The sequence below is a fragment of the Anoplophora glabripennis genome, unplaced genomic scaffold (genome assembly GCF_000390285.2).
Source record: "Anoplophora glabripennis isolate ALB-LARVAE unplaced genomic scaffold, Agla_2.0 scaffold114, whole genome shotgun sequence".
Classification (NCBI taxonomy): Eukaryota; Metazoa; Arthropoda; class Insecta; order Coleoptera; family Cerambycidae; genus Anoplophora; species Anoplophora glabripennis.
The window spans coordinates 118,378-133,150 of NW_019416319.1; the positions used below are offsets into that span (position 1 = coordinate 118,378).

At 31.7% G+C, this 14,773-nt stretch overlaps 1 protein-coding gene across 1 annotated transcript; it reads right to left on the bottom strand.

Annotated features, from left to right (window-relative positions):
- Positions 1-4,034: 4,034 nt before the first annotated feature.
- On the bottom strand, positions 4,035-14,547 carry LOC108903207. The gene is made up of 5 exons (XM_018705307.2): positions 14,339-14,547; positions 8,751-8,852; positions 8,476-8,581; positions 4,970-5,131; positions 4,035-4,242 (listed from the first exon to the last, which is right to left on the bottom strand). Exons 1-5 carry the CDS (start codon positions 14,542-14,544, stop codon positions 4,192-4,194), a joined length of 627 nt encoding a protein of 208 aa, XP_018560823.2. The 5' UTR covers positions 14,545-14,547; the 3' UTR covers positions 4,035-4,191.
- Positions 14,548-14,773: the final 226 nt, after the last annotated feature.

Below are 14,773 nucleotides of genomic sequence, written 5' to 3' on the forward strand. Positions count from 1 at the left end.
GGTGTTCCAAAAGTGTCGCATGGCCTCTAAGATTCGTTTTATCGGTGCTCGACCAAATATCAGTCCCAAATATTTCACAGTCACCTGAAGTGGAAATTTTCTTAATGTACAATACAAGTAAAAACGTCACAGGTATACTCCAGTCGAATTAGAGTTTGAACGTAAACAAAGTCATTAATAGACATTTTATTGCAAATTGTGATGGTGAAGGGTATGTAGAATGATAAAAACTAACTCGAAAGAAGTGACACTAAGTTAGCAAATTGCAAATAAGTGTCAAAATTAAATGTTTTTTTCACTTTTTGATTGCCCATGAAAATTTAGACGACCTATCGGAAAATTGGTTATTTTATATTGTAGGCTGTTAAATTACCTACAATTTAAGCTACCTAAAGTCATATTTCACTAATTTGTTAACTGTAATATTTTTTTTTATTTTCAGGTTTTGTAATCTAATTCGACTGGTGTAGTAGCAAAATAACATAAAACAGATAAAAAAAGGATACTTACAATAATAAGACCATTGCATACGTCCACGACTCCTAAATCTTTTTCGAAATAAGAGTTGAGTAGCGCCAGCAGACAAATACACGATACCAACGAGCAGTTAAAAATAATACGAAGTTTGTCCATGGGTTGGCTAGGATGTATCCCAAGGAAAGAAAAATGTTTAAAGTATGAAATATTCTCCATTTTCGTGTGTTCGCTGTTATTAGAAGAACACAAATGATTCTCTCGTTAGCGTGTAACAGAATATAAATACAATGGGCAGTTACCACCAACACCCACCTGTTCAAGTATTTATAAAGGTATACGTATAATTTTAAATGTTCGCTGAATTTGTTCCTCTCTCTAACGTTAGCGATTGAAATATTAAAACGTCATCAATTTGTTACCGCTAATTGAGTAGTCAGGGGAAATACAGCATGTTTTTGAAGTTAGTTTGCAATATAAAACCAAACATTTTGTATAATCATTTATTTTTTCAGTTATATAAAAATATCTCAATTTTTTAATGAATGAGCGAGCTATGAAACAATACAGCGAGCTTGAAGTATCTTGTGGAATGACGCAAAAAGAGCGAAAACAATACTTTTGAATAAAAAGAGGTCCCCGAACTGATTTTACGTTGTTAACTTAATTGAGTTACTATATTTAATACAATTCAAGAGATAAAGTTGTTATAAAGTCCTATTGTAGTTATTTTTTCTAATGTTAATGCGGGAAACTGGAATAACAATATTCTCAGCATGCCTGGTATAGTGCTGGTGTAGGTTGCAGTGTTTGACCAAATTTCCAACATTTTTACGAATAAGAAGTAAGGATTCATATATAAAACGGATGGAAGTGGTAAAATCCTAATTTTTAAAAATAAACCGCAGCCTTCTGCAGAATGAAAGCTTTTTGGGCATTACTAGAATTACCCCAAAGTGCAATGCCATATGTCAAATGACTATGAATGAATAAAGAGTAATACGCCATTCTCATTACACTGTTATCAGCTAAAGGTGGCAGCTGTCTTAACAGGAATATTTGTGTAGTTTTATATCAACATATGCTGTCCAGTTTAGACTAGAATCTAGAGTAACACCCAAATACTTTACATCCGATTTGGGTTGGATTTTACAAGAAGTAAATGTTATGTGTTGAGTTTTGGAAACATTTAGCTTCAATTTATTCGCTGAAAACCAATTTTCCACCGCAATCAAATTACCCGAACTCATATCGCTACTAGCACGAGACAACAGTGTTATGTCATCCACAAAGGGGATACATGTATATTAGGAATATTGACAGGCAAGTCGTTGATGTATATCGGGAAAAGCACAGGACTTAGTACTGACCCTTGAGGTACACCATTACATACAGATATTATATTATTGATATATATGAGTAATAATGAATCCCGCTCACTATATTGTTTTATCTTTACTTGAAACGCTTATTTCAAGATATAATGACGTAGAAAAACAACAAAATTTGAATGGTCGCCCATCGCCAAAAATAACGGCAATATTTAACGAAAAGAGAAAAGGTCGGGAAAGTTTTCGAAAAGGCAATCTTCGTGATATGATAATAATAATTATTAATGACTATGTGAAATGAAGAAAAAATTAAGTATGCGAAAAATATCACTGGATTACCAAGTAAATGGGGCAAAAGTTACAACGAATTAGAAATATTTTCGAGCTATAAAATGCTATACTACGAAATTATAAATTGCATTTCCCTTCAATTAAGTATTCGTTTTGGCAATTTACATGATTTAAATTTTCTTGCTTTACTAGATTCCTCAAAATTTCCCGAATATGCAATGAAATTTCTCGAAAAATTGTTTGAATGTTTTCTACAAATACAGGGTGATTCAGAACTTATCAAAAAAAATTCTGGATGTACAGGGGACTGTTACAAATACAATTTTGTAAAGAAAAAATTAAGAAGGGCAGTTCGAAAATTATTTAAAAATACACTGCACGGTACTGGAAACTGGTCCACTGTATAACTTAGCCTGGCACAATGCGACCGTCACGGCGACAGTGATAAAAACGAACAAAAACTTGAAAGAATATCGTAAGGAAAGGAATAAATATAATTTTATAGCCCCTATTTTATATCAGCAAATTCAACTGATTGTTAGTATTAATTATTAAATTTATTTGTGGCTTTAAATCAAAATTTTGTCCACCGACGTGTAAACACATTTGGGTCCGTCTTATTCTTTCAGTTTCTACGAACTAACACAAATGCTGTCTTGTTCCACCATAACACAAATGATTCACAATAGGTAATACAAATGTTTTCTTGCTTCACCATAAATTAAAACGATATCCATCAACTCCGAGATGCTATACACGCAAGCCATTTTTGGCACTAACTACTAAAAAACTATTGTAAACGCTATGGTAACGACTACTGTAAAATCGGATTTCAGTATTCGGAGTCGCTGAGGCCACGTGGTTCTCCATGCATTTTACGAATGACGCTAAAGGCTACAGTTGTCCAGCTATGTAATGGTTGAAAGTACTACAACTTCAATAATTTTTTTCTCGGAAACTATAAGGACTTTACAAAAATTTTTACGATATTGACTCCATTTCTCATGCCGCATCTATTCCCAATTTTTTTAGGATAAGTTGTGAATCACTGTATATCCAAACCATTTTGGAATTTAGATAGGTTGAAAAACGAACTTAATATTTTATACAGAGATGAACAATTTCGTAATTTAGAAGTTAAAAAAACGGTAGAGATATTATACAAGGAATTTAAAATGGTATTTTCGGACACATACAAATTGTTTTGTCTAGTTTTAACAATTTCTCGGTAGAAACAAACTTTTCGTGTCTTAAGTGCATTAAGACTTACTTAAGAAATACGATGACACAAGAGCGCTTAAAGGACTTATCAATGATGGCAATAGAAAAAGAACTATTGCAAAGATACAATATTATGAAGATATTATAAGTAAATTTTTAAATTTTGGAGACCGATGATAAAAAATTAATGTTTTTAAAATATTTTGTTAAAATACATAGTAAAATAGATAAGCTGTTTTTTCATATTTTTTAATATCCTAAATTTCTGGATATTATAGGTTCTGGTAATGGTGCTAGTTATTTTTGACAGTACGCACCACAATGGGTACACTTTCTTAATTTCTCAATAAATCAGACCAAGATTTTGCTTCAATGCACTGCGATTTTAATAACATATTATATTCTATTTGCAAAATTTATATCTAACAATTCAAACGGAACAAAAATATAGCTCTTTGAGAATTCTCTTTGAAACATCGAGGATCAAAATGTAAGTATTAATTGTAAGAAAAATTTAGATTGTTCTGTACGGTTTTTTCGAAAACGATCAAACTGTTTTATTAATGGTTTTAGGAAGAAGGACAAAATAAAACACAGTATCTTAGGATTATTTAATTCAATTGAATTCTAAAGAGTAGTCTACATCGTGTTGCAGTTTCATGTTTTCTTTCACAATATGCATCTGTGTTAAAATAAATTAATATTGTTAGTAGTAGTACTTAATGCTCCTAATAAAATTGTTGTTGTGAATATGCCTGTGTCCAATATCTTCACGGAGTTCATAGGGTCATAATTACAAACTTTAAGTAACTATTTTAATATCTAGAATATTGCTTTAAACGCTCGTGAGAAATTAGTCAATTAATTTCTTGATTTAAGCTACTTTTTGTAGAAAAGTATAAAAGCTGTAAGCTGTTTTCATCATCTGAAAATGAAATTATTTATTAGGGAGTATAATTTTTCCAATTTTTATATTTACGCTATTCAACAGACCACAGCTCAGTAACAGAATAGAGAACATAAAACTCATGTAAACAAAATATTGTATATTGTAATGTGATATAATTCAATATGATACATACAAAGAAACACAACCAAATGGAGTATACCAAAAAAAGAGAAAACAAATAAATAACAAAATTTAACACGTATGTCAAAAATTTAAAGTAATTTTCTTAAAATGAGTTAAGTTGCAGGAAAAAATGTCAGTAAAAGTAGACGCATTATTATAAAAGTTGCAAATATACTGTATTTTATAATATTTATTTGTTCGACGTAACCCAGTTTTAGGGATGTGTCGATTTAGTAATGAAGTAATGTAAACAAAAACTTAAGCAATATTTTTAATAGGATCGTTAAAGTTTAGTTTCTTGTCAAATGTAACATCAAGATCAGAAAAATATTTTGGTCTGAAGAGAACCTTATTAGTAAGTTAGTAAGTATAGATTTATGACTTCGATACGAACGAAATCTATTGCGAAGGTAAGATTTTGGTATACTAATTTGACTTATCTAGCTTTTTTTCACGCAATTGAAAGAAATATAGGTATTGTATTCAAATAAATCAAATCAACAAAATGTGCTTCAATTTATAACAGGTTTTGCAAATTTATTCCTTTTTCAAGTAACTATATTTTGCGTTTTCCACTTACAATTAGAATAGTCCTGTTGTTAATAATATGATAGTTTCCAGCCCTTATACAAACACCTTTCTGACTTCGGGTCATCATATTTAAAAAATGTTTTCGCAAGGGCCGTAAATTCGGTAAGTACCATTTGCACTCAAAATATACCATGTCTGCTGTAGCTTCTGACTAAAAAATAATAGTTTATCATTTTGGTACCTATATGGAGTTAAAAAAGAGTGTAAAAAATGTTAAGAGCAAAGAGTACTGCAAAAAAAATAAGAAAAAGTGTCAGCAAGTGTATTTCAAATGCATCTTTTCCGGGATATAGAGTGTCAAGTTTTCCAAAAATATCTGCTTATATCTTCCAAACGTATTGATCAAATCATTTCAAATTTGGCAACGGGTATTAGCTAATGATTAATTGAGGTAATGATGATAAATAAGCGGAGATTCAGATGTACCTTCACTTTATTTTAAAAGTACTTCCACCAAGCCACGCCATACACTAAACTTTTAAGATAACCCCTTATGCAACAGATGCAACGTATTCAGGTCTGGCAATTTAGATGGGTTTACCAAGTTTAATCGTCCGTAAGTTTCATTTATGTGCTTTTGAACCGGTTTTGAACCGGTAATGAGAAATAAGGAAGAGCACCATCGTGCTGAATCACAAACCACGCCAGATCTTCGGTTGCATGTTTTCAAGTAGCGGTAACATCTATTTTAAACAGTGTAGATATTTAAGATAGTTTAAGTGATTATGTAATGTAATGTGTTAAGTATATATTACCTTCATAAATGATTACAAGCCACGTGACTGGTATATTCTTTGAAATAGTAATTTTATTTCCTTCGCGTTGGCAATTCAGTTATAGTAAAACTAAAATTTATTGAAACAATTAGATCAAGGTTAGGTTAGAATACAAAATTCTGTTACATCGGCTTATGATTGGTGTAATTTGTAACGACATGTTATTTATCCAAGCGGCGATCGCATTATCTCGCGCGTAGACATAATGGTTTGTAATTGGCCATTGTAAATGTAGATGATGATGATATTGATGACGCTTAAGATTAAGGGATTTTTACTTGACAGTACTAACGTGCAATGTTGGTTGCCTAAGCTTGGTGATCCTGTGGTTTGTAATCATTTATGAAGGCTCTCTGGACCATATAGACCAAGCGGGATCTGTTTTGGTGTAGGTGTTTTATATAGTATCGCTAATTTTTGCTTTAATGGCTCCAAAATGATATAACAAAACATAATTTCACTATACGCGCGCCACAAAATGTGTGCTAAACTTATTATTACACAAATAGTGAAAAAAATAGCAAAAAAATTCCATTTTTTCTCTCTTTGTTTCAACACAGTTCAAAACCTATTCATTTTAGAGAAAAATTGAAGAGGAAAAAAAATCGTAATTAAATTTTACACATGATATACCTTTTTTCAAATAAAAATACAACATAATTATTGCAAAGATAGCAAAAACAAAAAAAAAAAGTGGAGAAAATTACAATATTTTTGCGATTTTTTAAAAGTACTTATATTATAGGTAGGATCTTCATACTTGGTTATAAATATCTTTTTGATATAATAAAACATCACACCAATTTTCGTTAAAATCGGTCCTACAGTTTTCGAGTAATAATTTAGCAATCCTGATTTTTGAAAACATTGTAATTTTTGCAAATTTAACTGAGCCTAAATTAAGAGTTCTAGATACTTGAAAATTTTATCACATAAAAAAGGGCACCCAAACTTTAAAATGCGTCCAGAAAAATTGAAATCCGTTAATTAGGAGAGCCGTGGTAATTGTTTAAAGATATGCGTAATTTTTGGGCTTATAAACAAATAGAATAACTATATATATTCATTATAATTATTTTATTAAATTATGCTTTTATAGTACTCGGAAATATGCGAAAAATACGAGAAAAGTAAAGCAAATTAAAAAGTGGTAATTATCAAAACCTTAATAGGTCGATAATTAACTATAATTCGCATTTGAAAATGCGATATTTGGACTTTTCGGCTCGCGAGACATCGATTTAAAAAAATCCATCAAAATCGGACCACTAGAAGCCGAGATAATAAAAATATTTAAGCGCGCCGCTATTTTGAACGCGCGATTTCAATTTCGAGTCGGCCGGCGCCGTAGCCGCCGAGCTCTCGACCCCCCACCACTACCTCCCATACATTATTCGTGAATTTCATGCTCAGTCCAATAGTTTTAATCGACATTTTGTATGGCTTACACAAGGGCGCAAGTTTTACAAATTCACTCCCGGAAAGTACTCGGAATGACAAAGGTATTTGTTTAAAAGACAGCCAGTCCTCGTAGTTATGCCACAAATACCGGTCATTTGATCTGGAACTAATTCAGTCATCTAGTATCGAAACCCCTTAAATCCGTATTTGATGAAAAGTGAGATATACGCTTCAAAATATTCCTACTAAAATGTGTGTGTTCATTCGAATAATTGCAAAAGTCACCTTTTTTAATTTTTTTAGTGGGGAATTTTAGTAGGAATATTCTGATGAGTATATCTCATTCTTCATCAAAAACGGATTTAAGGGGTTTTGATACTAGAGGACTCAATTAACGAATCACCACGTTTTTTTTTAAAGAAGCGCATTCCCGAGTACTTTAAAAGCATAATTAAAAAAAATTATTATAATGAATTTATAAAGTTATTCTATTTGTTTATAAGCGCAAAAATTACGCATATTTTTAAACAATTACCACGGCTCTCCTAGTTAACGGATATCAATTTTTCTGGACGCATTTAAAAGTTTGAGTGCCCTTTTTTATGTGATAAAATTTTCAAGTATCTAGAAGTCTTAATTTAGGCTCAGTTAAATTTGCAAAAATTTCAATTTTTTTTTCAAAAATCTGGATTGCTAAATTATTACTCGAAAACTATAGGATTGATTTTAACTAAAATTGGTGTGTTTTATTATATAAAAAAAATTTTTTTGGCCAAGTATGAAGATATACCTATAATATAGTAGGTACTTTTAAAAAAATCGCAAAAATGTAATTTTTTTCACTTTTTTTTGTTGTTTTTGTTATATTTGCAATAATTATATTGTATTTTTTTATTTGAAAATAGGTATATCATGTGTAAAATTTAATTACGAATTAAATTTTTCTCTAAAATGAAGTTTTTGAAGTTTGTCGAAAAAAAGTGAAAAAAAATGTAATTTTTTCCAATTTTTTCATTATTTGTTTAATAATAAGTTTAGCACACGTTTTGAAGCGCGCGCATAGTGAAATTATGTTTTGTTATATCATTTTAGAGCCATTAAAGCAAAAATTAGCGAAACCTAGGTTATACTCTGTATGAAACTAGAAATGATTTAGTCAACCTGTTCTATGAATAATTCACAACTAACACCCTATACCTCGGGAAAGAAGGGTTTATCGGCATATTTTCATCTGACCCTTTATTATGATCCTTTGGTATATTCCTTTCTTTTTCAATTTTTTTAACACTCTTTATATTTTAGTATTTTTAAATCCAACCTCGTCCATTAGTAACTGCGCTGGCAGGCCATATACCATAAAAAATTCGACAATTAAGGTGGAGCAACTTATCATAATTCTACCATTATCAACCATAGACCCTTTACTGAAAAAAGTATTGTGGAATTAATATGGTGTTTTGATAAGAAATTTGAGCATTAGTAAAATGAATTCATATTCCATGATAATAAAAGGAAAAGTAAAATCTTTTTATTATATTAAATAAAGTAACTGTAAATTGAGGTTTTAATATATTTATTTGGGAAAATATTTACCTTGTAGTCAAAGCGTACATGTTTAAACACATCAAAAAAACACTAGTGATCATCAACAGTGCAACTGGCACATGTAGTAATTCATTCAAAACTTTAATATATCTGGAAAAAAGTATAATAAATATTTTAGTATTACTGTTTCGTTACTTTTGTGGCGAGAAAATGTTGTTTTTCTCCAACCGAAATTCCCATTTAATTATTAATTTGTGCTTTGAAATTATTCAAACCAAAGGATAATAAAGCAAAGTAAGTAAGTAGGATATATCGATGTGGTCACGAGTACTTTGTCAATCACATTGCTAATTGAGTTCATTTGTGATTGTTTGTGGTTCAATTTGCTGAAAATCTGTAAAAATGGAATCTAATGGAGATTTAGGTGTACCTGAAGAGATACTGGAGTGTGTGAATGAGGTTTCTTTGAATTTTCTCCCAAAGAAATTTATGAATCAATTTCTGAACTTTTTTGAATTGATTTTTTTTTTATAGATTTGTGCAAAGGAAAAACATTAAGTTGTATTCAGAAGATGTATTGATGGTGTATTTCACAAACTTAGCAAATAAAATGAAGCTGTTAACGCATTGGTCACAATATTCAATGTTGCAGTCAACGTTGGATATAAAGAAGAGGATTGATAGGTATAGCAAATGTTCAAAGTTCCTTGCTTTTCTCAAGAGACAAAATGAGGTAAATGTACCGAAAATATCGCGAATATTTATAGAGCAAGTTGCCGTTCTGAAGAATTAGTCAATTTAACACTTGATAATGTTGAAGATGTGAGATCCGCCTTTAACATAAAAATTCCCAATACCAAAACCAAGAGACCACGTTCTTTTATTGTGCTGGAAGACAATTATTTCAGTTTTTTATCGAAAATATGTTGCTTTACGTCCACCTGGATTAGTCGAACGTTGATTATTTCTCAGACATGTTAGTGGGAAGTGTCATCGAATGGTGGTCGGTATTCATAAAATCAGTACCGTCTTGCAACAAGTGGCAAAATTTTGAAAGCTCGACAACTGGAAAGAGTACAGAGAACACGCATTACGACGAACGTCTACTACCCATTTTTATTGACGGCGGTGGTGACCTCACTTGTCCTAAAAAACACGGAGGATGGAGATTGAGCTCTTTGGCGGAAGGCTACAATAAAGACTCATTTTTGAATAAAGAAAATATTGCGAAAAGAATACTGAAAGTTGATAGTGGTAATGATAAACCAAACATCGTTGTCATTTCTTATTTCACAACATCTGAAAATAACAACACTCGGCACAGAAATTAAGGGATATTTAAAAAATCCCAAAATTTTAGGTTATATTCAAAGAGCTGTAACTTGGAGGGAAATGGTCGTAGAGAGAATAAAAAAAGGAAATTGAAGTTCCAAGTCTCTAGTTTATATTTTTTTAGCTTTATCAGTTTTTAAGTAATCGTAGAAATTCAATGGAAATTTTTTTTGGTAAATTTTTGCTTTTTTTTAAAAGGCCTATGAACTTCAATAATTTTTTTTTGGTAATTTCATCATAAAGCTCTTTTAGATAATTTAACTCGCTTCAATTTGAGCAGTTCCGGAGCCTGGTACGATTATTTAAAAAAAATTTAATAGTGTACAAGTTGATTAGGAAAAGGTAAACCATTGCATAATTAGGGTTATTTGAATAACTTGGCATAACATTGCAAATAATGAATAAACTAAGGATATTGACTGCAACTTTTCAACCTCAAAGTGTCCTAAAGAAACCCTGATAGTTTCAAAACGCCGCGATTTTTTTTTCCTAATACCCAAAATGTTTAAATTTTCGTTTTGCTGAAAATCAATATATGTAATTTTTCAATTTTTATTCATTTTTTTAAGTTAAAAATGTTTTTTAGCAATAATCCATATTTTCTTCATCAAAAAACGTTCCTGATTTGTAAACAAAAAATGAAAAAAAAAATTTCAAAATTTTTTAAATATACACAAGCTTCACAAACGTCAAAAAAATTTGGTTGATTTCACGTTGCAAATCACAATTTAATATCGGATATTTCCGCCTCTGTTCCTGATCACCGATTCTAAGCGGTCTCGCATGTAGATATACAAATATTGTTGAATAAAGTTTTAAAAATTAAAAATTGATTAACACCTTTAGTCGTTAGACTTTAGCTCCTAGGATTAAAAGTGAATACTTTTGTTTCTAAGATGCCATTTTTTTTGTCACAGTAAGGAAAACGTCAACCTTAGAGACCTCTGACAGTCATAGTCATAGTTTTGTGACGGTTGGAGAAAAAATATATTTGTATGTCAAAGATATAAATTTAAAGGAGGTCAAACTTTTCAAATTTTGAAAGAAACTGATGTTATGATGGAAAATACCCCTACCCTCGTCAGAAGTTCCCATTGATATGAAGTTTTTTAACACAATAGAATTATACATACAGGGATGGCCAGAAGTACGGAATAAAATTTATATCTTTCGAATGAGTTAATTTTTTTTAAAACGCCAAAACACGTTAACTGATTTTGATTTTTTCCCATCTTTCGGTTATACAATAATTAATTTTTCTTCAACCCCCTAACCCCCAGCTACCCCTACTTTTTTTTCTAATGGAAACATTAGGCATTAGGGGGCTCGTTGAAAAGCTTATAGAAAACCGAATCCAGCCATACCAAATAAACAAGTTTTATTTTTTCAATAGCAAGGTTTTTAGGGTTGTATAAAGCACCTACTTAAAATACACCTAAATAAAATTTAATTATCTTCAGTGTTATCCTCCATGAATTTGCACAGAATAAAATAAAGAATTTGAAACTGTACCTATCACTGCTATCGCAAAAAATATACATTTTTATGTTGCGTTTTTTTTTACTTGCCAGGCTTTCTGGTTAATTTTTCGCTTTAGTTGTAAACTGGAGTTTGAAACGTTAATATTGTGTCAAAATCAAGTTATTTACTGAATTGCAATGGTATTGTCGGAAAGGCAACGCATCGAAATCTTGATATTGCTTGGATGTGGAGACAAAATAAGAAGTCAGGCTGAAGTGCGCGATTTATTTAATGCGAAATATCCCGAAAACCAAATGTCGCAAGGGACAGTTAGTAAAATATTTCACAAATTTGAGGAACACGGTACAGTACAGACTTTGCCCAAAACTGGGCACGTACTTTGAATGAAGAAAAGAAATTAGACATTGCATTAGAACTTGTTAAAAATCCTCATACTTCAACTGTTTCATTGGCCCGCAATCACGATGCTTCTCGAACTGCAATTCGAATGTTTCTGAAACAAGAGAAATACCACCCCTATAAGGTATGTCTTGTCCAAGAGCTTTTGGAAGACGATTATGATAGGCCATTACAATTTTGCCAAGAAATGATGAGACGGTGTGACAACAATAATGGTTTTCAAGGAGACGTACTTTTTTCGGATGAAGGCACAACTATCGCTTTTGGTCCCAGGAAAATCCACACTGGAGATGCGAATCACATACGCAGCATCCACAAAAAGTTAATGTATCGGCAGGTATCATCAACAACATAATCTTGGGCCCATTATTTTTTGAAGAAAATCTTACTGCCGCACGCTACCTGGATTTCCTAACGTTTGACCTGATACCTGCTCTAGCTGTGATTTTCCCTGATGAAATTGATCCAGATATACCGAATGAAAGAATTTGGTTCCAACAAGATGGCGCTCCCCCACATTTTGTTATTGATGTTCGAAGACACTTAGATGAAATGTTTCCAAATCGTTGGATTGGTAGACGGGGTACAGTTGAATGGCCGCCAAGATCCCCCGACTTAACACCCCTGGATTATTTTCTTTAGGGATATTTGAAAGAAAGAGACTACCAGGACGGACCGGATAATATTGAGAATTTAAAGAACAAGATTCATAAATTACCAGCTGAAGTCATTCAGAATGCTGTGGACAGCATTACTATCGTCTTGGAGAATGCCAAATAGGAATGGAGGACATTTTCAGCATTTGTGACATTGAGTTTATTTTTGTAAATTATCTAGTTGTTTCAATTTCTAAATGAAAAAAAAAACTTGTTTATTTGGCATGGCTAGATTCAGTTTTCTATAAGCTTTTCAATGAGCCCCCTCATGCCTTATGTTTCCATTTGAATAAAAAGTAGGGGTAGCTGGGGGTTAGGGGGTTGAAGAAAAATTAATTATTATATAACCGAAAGATGGGAAAAAAATCAAAATCAGTTAACGTGTTTCGGCGTTTAAAAAATATAACTCATTCGAAAGATATGAATTTTATTCCGTACTTTTGGCCATCCCTGTATACAGTGCTATTTTTTGAAAACCTGACATAGGCTAACTTTTTTATTTAAAGTGATAGACTAGTATTACCAAATGCAAAGTTGTAGGAAATAACTTGATTAAGAAAAATTTACAAATAATTCTTTCCGGTGTTGCCAGATTTCTGCAGTAGCTACTAAAACGATATTTTTTTAAATGGCAACACCGTATTTTTTTAACATAATTTGACAAACCTTCAAATTCTAAATAGAAAATGCTATGTCACATTTTCTTATTGGAGTAGCCGTTTTACAATAATCAACAAAAACAACGAAAATAATATGTAGTCGGCGGGAACTAAAAGAAGCTAACATAGCAATAGTAGGCCTTGCATATTAAACAAAAATTCTGTCGTTTGAAAGGAGCCATCATTATTCTGCTGTCATTGTGGTATTTGACAGTTGTTGTATTTGAATGTGTATAAAAAATAACGTTTTAATTCAGTTGCTAAGATGAGTCAGTTTCATAAATATTCCACAAAAGAAAGTTAAATTAATTTTTAATTCCACGCAAGACATCCCGATACGCCTCTTCCAAATCCAGTTTTTTAAAAATAACTTAGTAAAACTAAAAACAACTGGTAGTTGGTAGGATCTGCCAAAGGCTGAAAATCATATTCTCAACTTAATTATATTATGTCCATTTGGTGCAAGGATTTATTTCAATAATTTTTATTTTTTTTCACAGATGGCAAAACACTCAAAAAATTAGGAAAAAAATGAAAACTATGCTACAAATAAATAACTTTAGACAATATGTCATTACAAATACATTTGTGAACAGCTGAGACAAAATAATCATCAACTTTTAAATTTAGAAAGTAATATTAATAAGAACTTCTCTCTTCAGCATCAAGCAAGCATCAAATCAATGAAAAATGGATCCCCGTCAAACTGACTAAAGTTATATTTTCTAGCTTTTGGCTTCCTGAACAAATGTTACTCGTGGTCATAAGGTCCAAAAGGCTTGTTTGCGGGATACAGATAGTCAAAGGACATGCGATATCACGTGTGAGACTTGACTGCAAGTCAGTTGATTGGTAGGAGACGCTTCTTTGTAAAAGAAATTCTATTTGAAACTTATTGGGTTTGGGACGAGACTCTTTACGTTTTTCCAAACAATCACTGACATGACATTTGTAGATCTTAAAAAATTGCCATTTCTGGATTTCATGACCTGGAGAACTTTTGTTTTAGGGATCTAAACACATAGAGTGACCTACTGTCAGGTCTCATCAATGGAACAAATTTTTTTGCGTTCTGTAGTTATTAAATGAGTATAACAAATGCACTAACCTCATTAGGTTCTGTTGGTACTGAATGACGGACTTCAAATCTCGTACGTATCTGTCAAAGTAGTGTTCGTTTTGGACATCCTCACAATTAAGAGCTTTAATCTTTAAATTCAGTAATCGGAATTGCACCGCAACTAAAATTATGAGAAAACATACAAACACATTCCAAGAGAGGAAGGCGGATGTCGCAACAGTCAGCGTATACATCTCGGCAACATAATAGGATGGATACCATATTTCTGGGGGCACATAGCAGTTAAACACGGATGACCCCCTTACAACTAATGGTTTCGCAGCAAATATCAGAAGGACCAACACAAATGTGTATTTGTAAATATTCTCCACTCGCTTTAGATGCTTCAAGAAAACTGTTACTCGCTCATCGATAATATTCAACTCCCAGAAATTTTCCGTGGCCTCCACAATTTGTTTTATT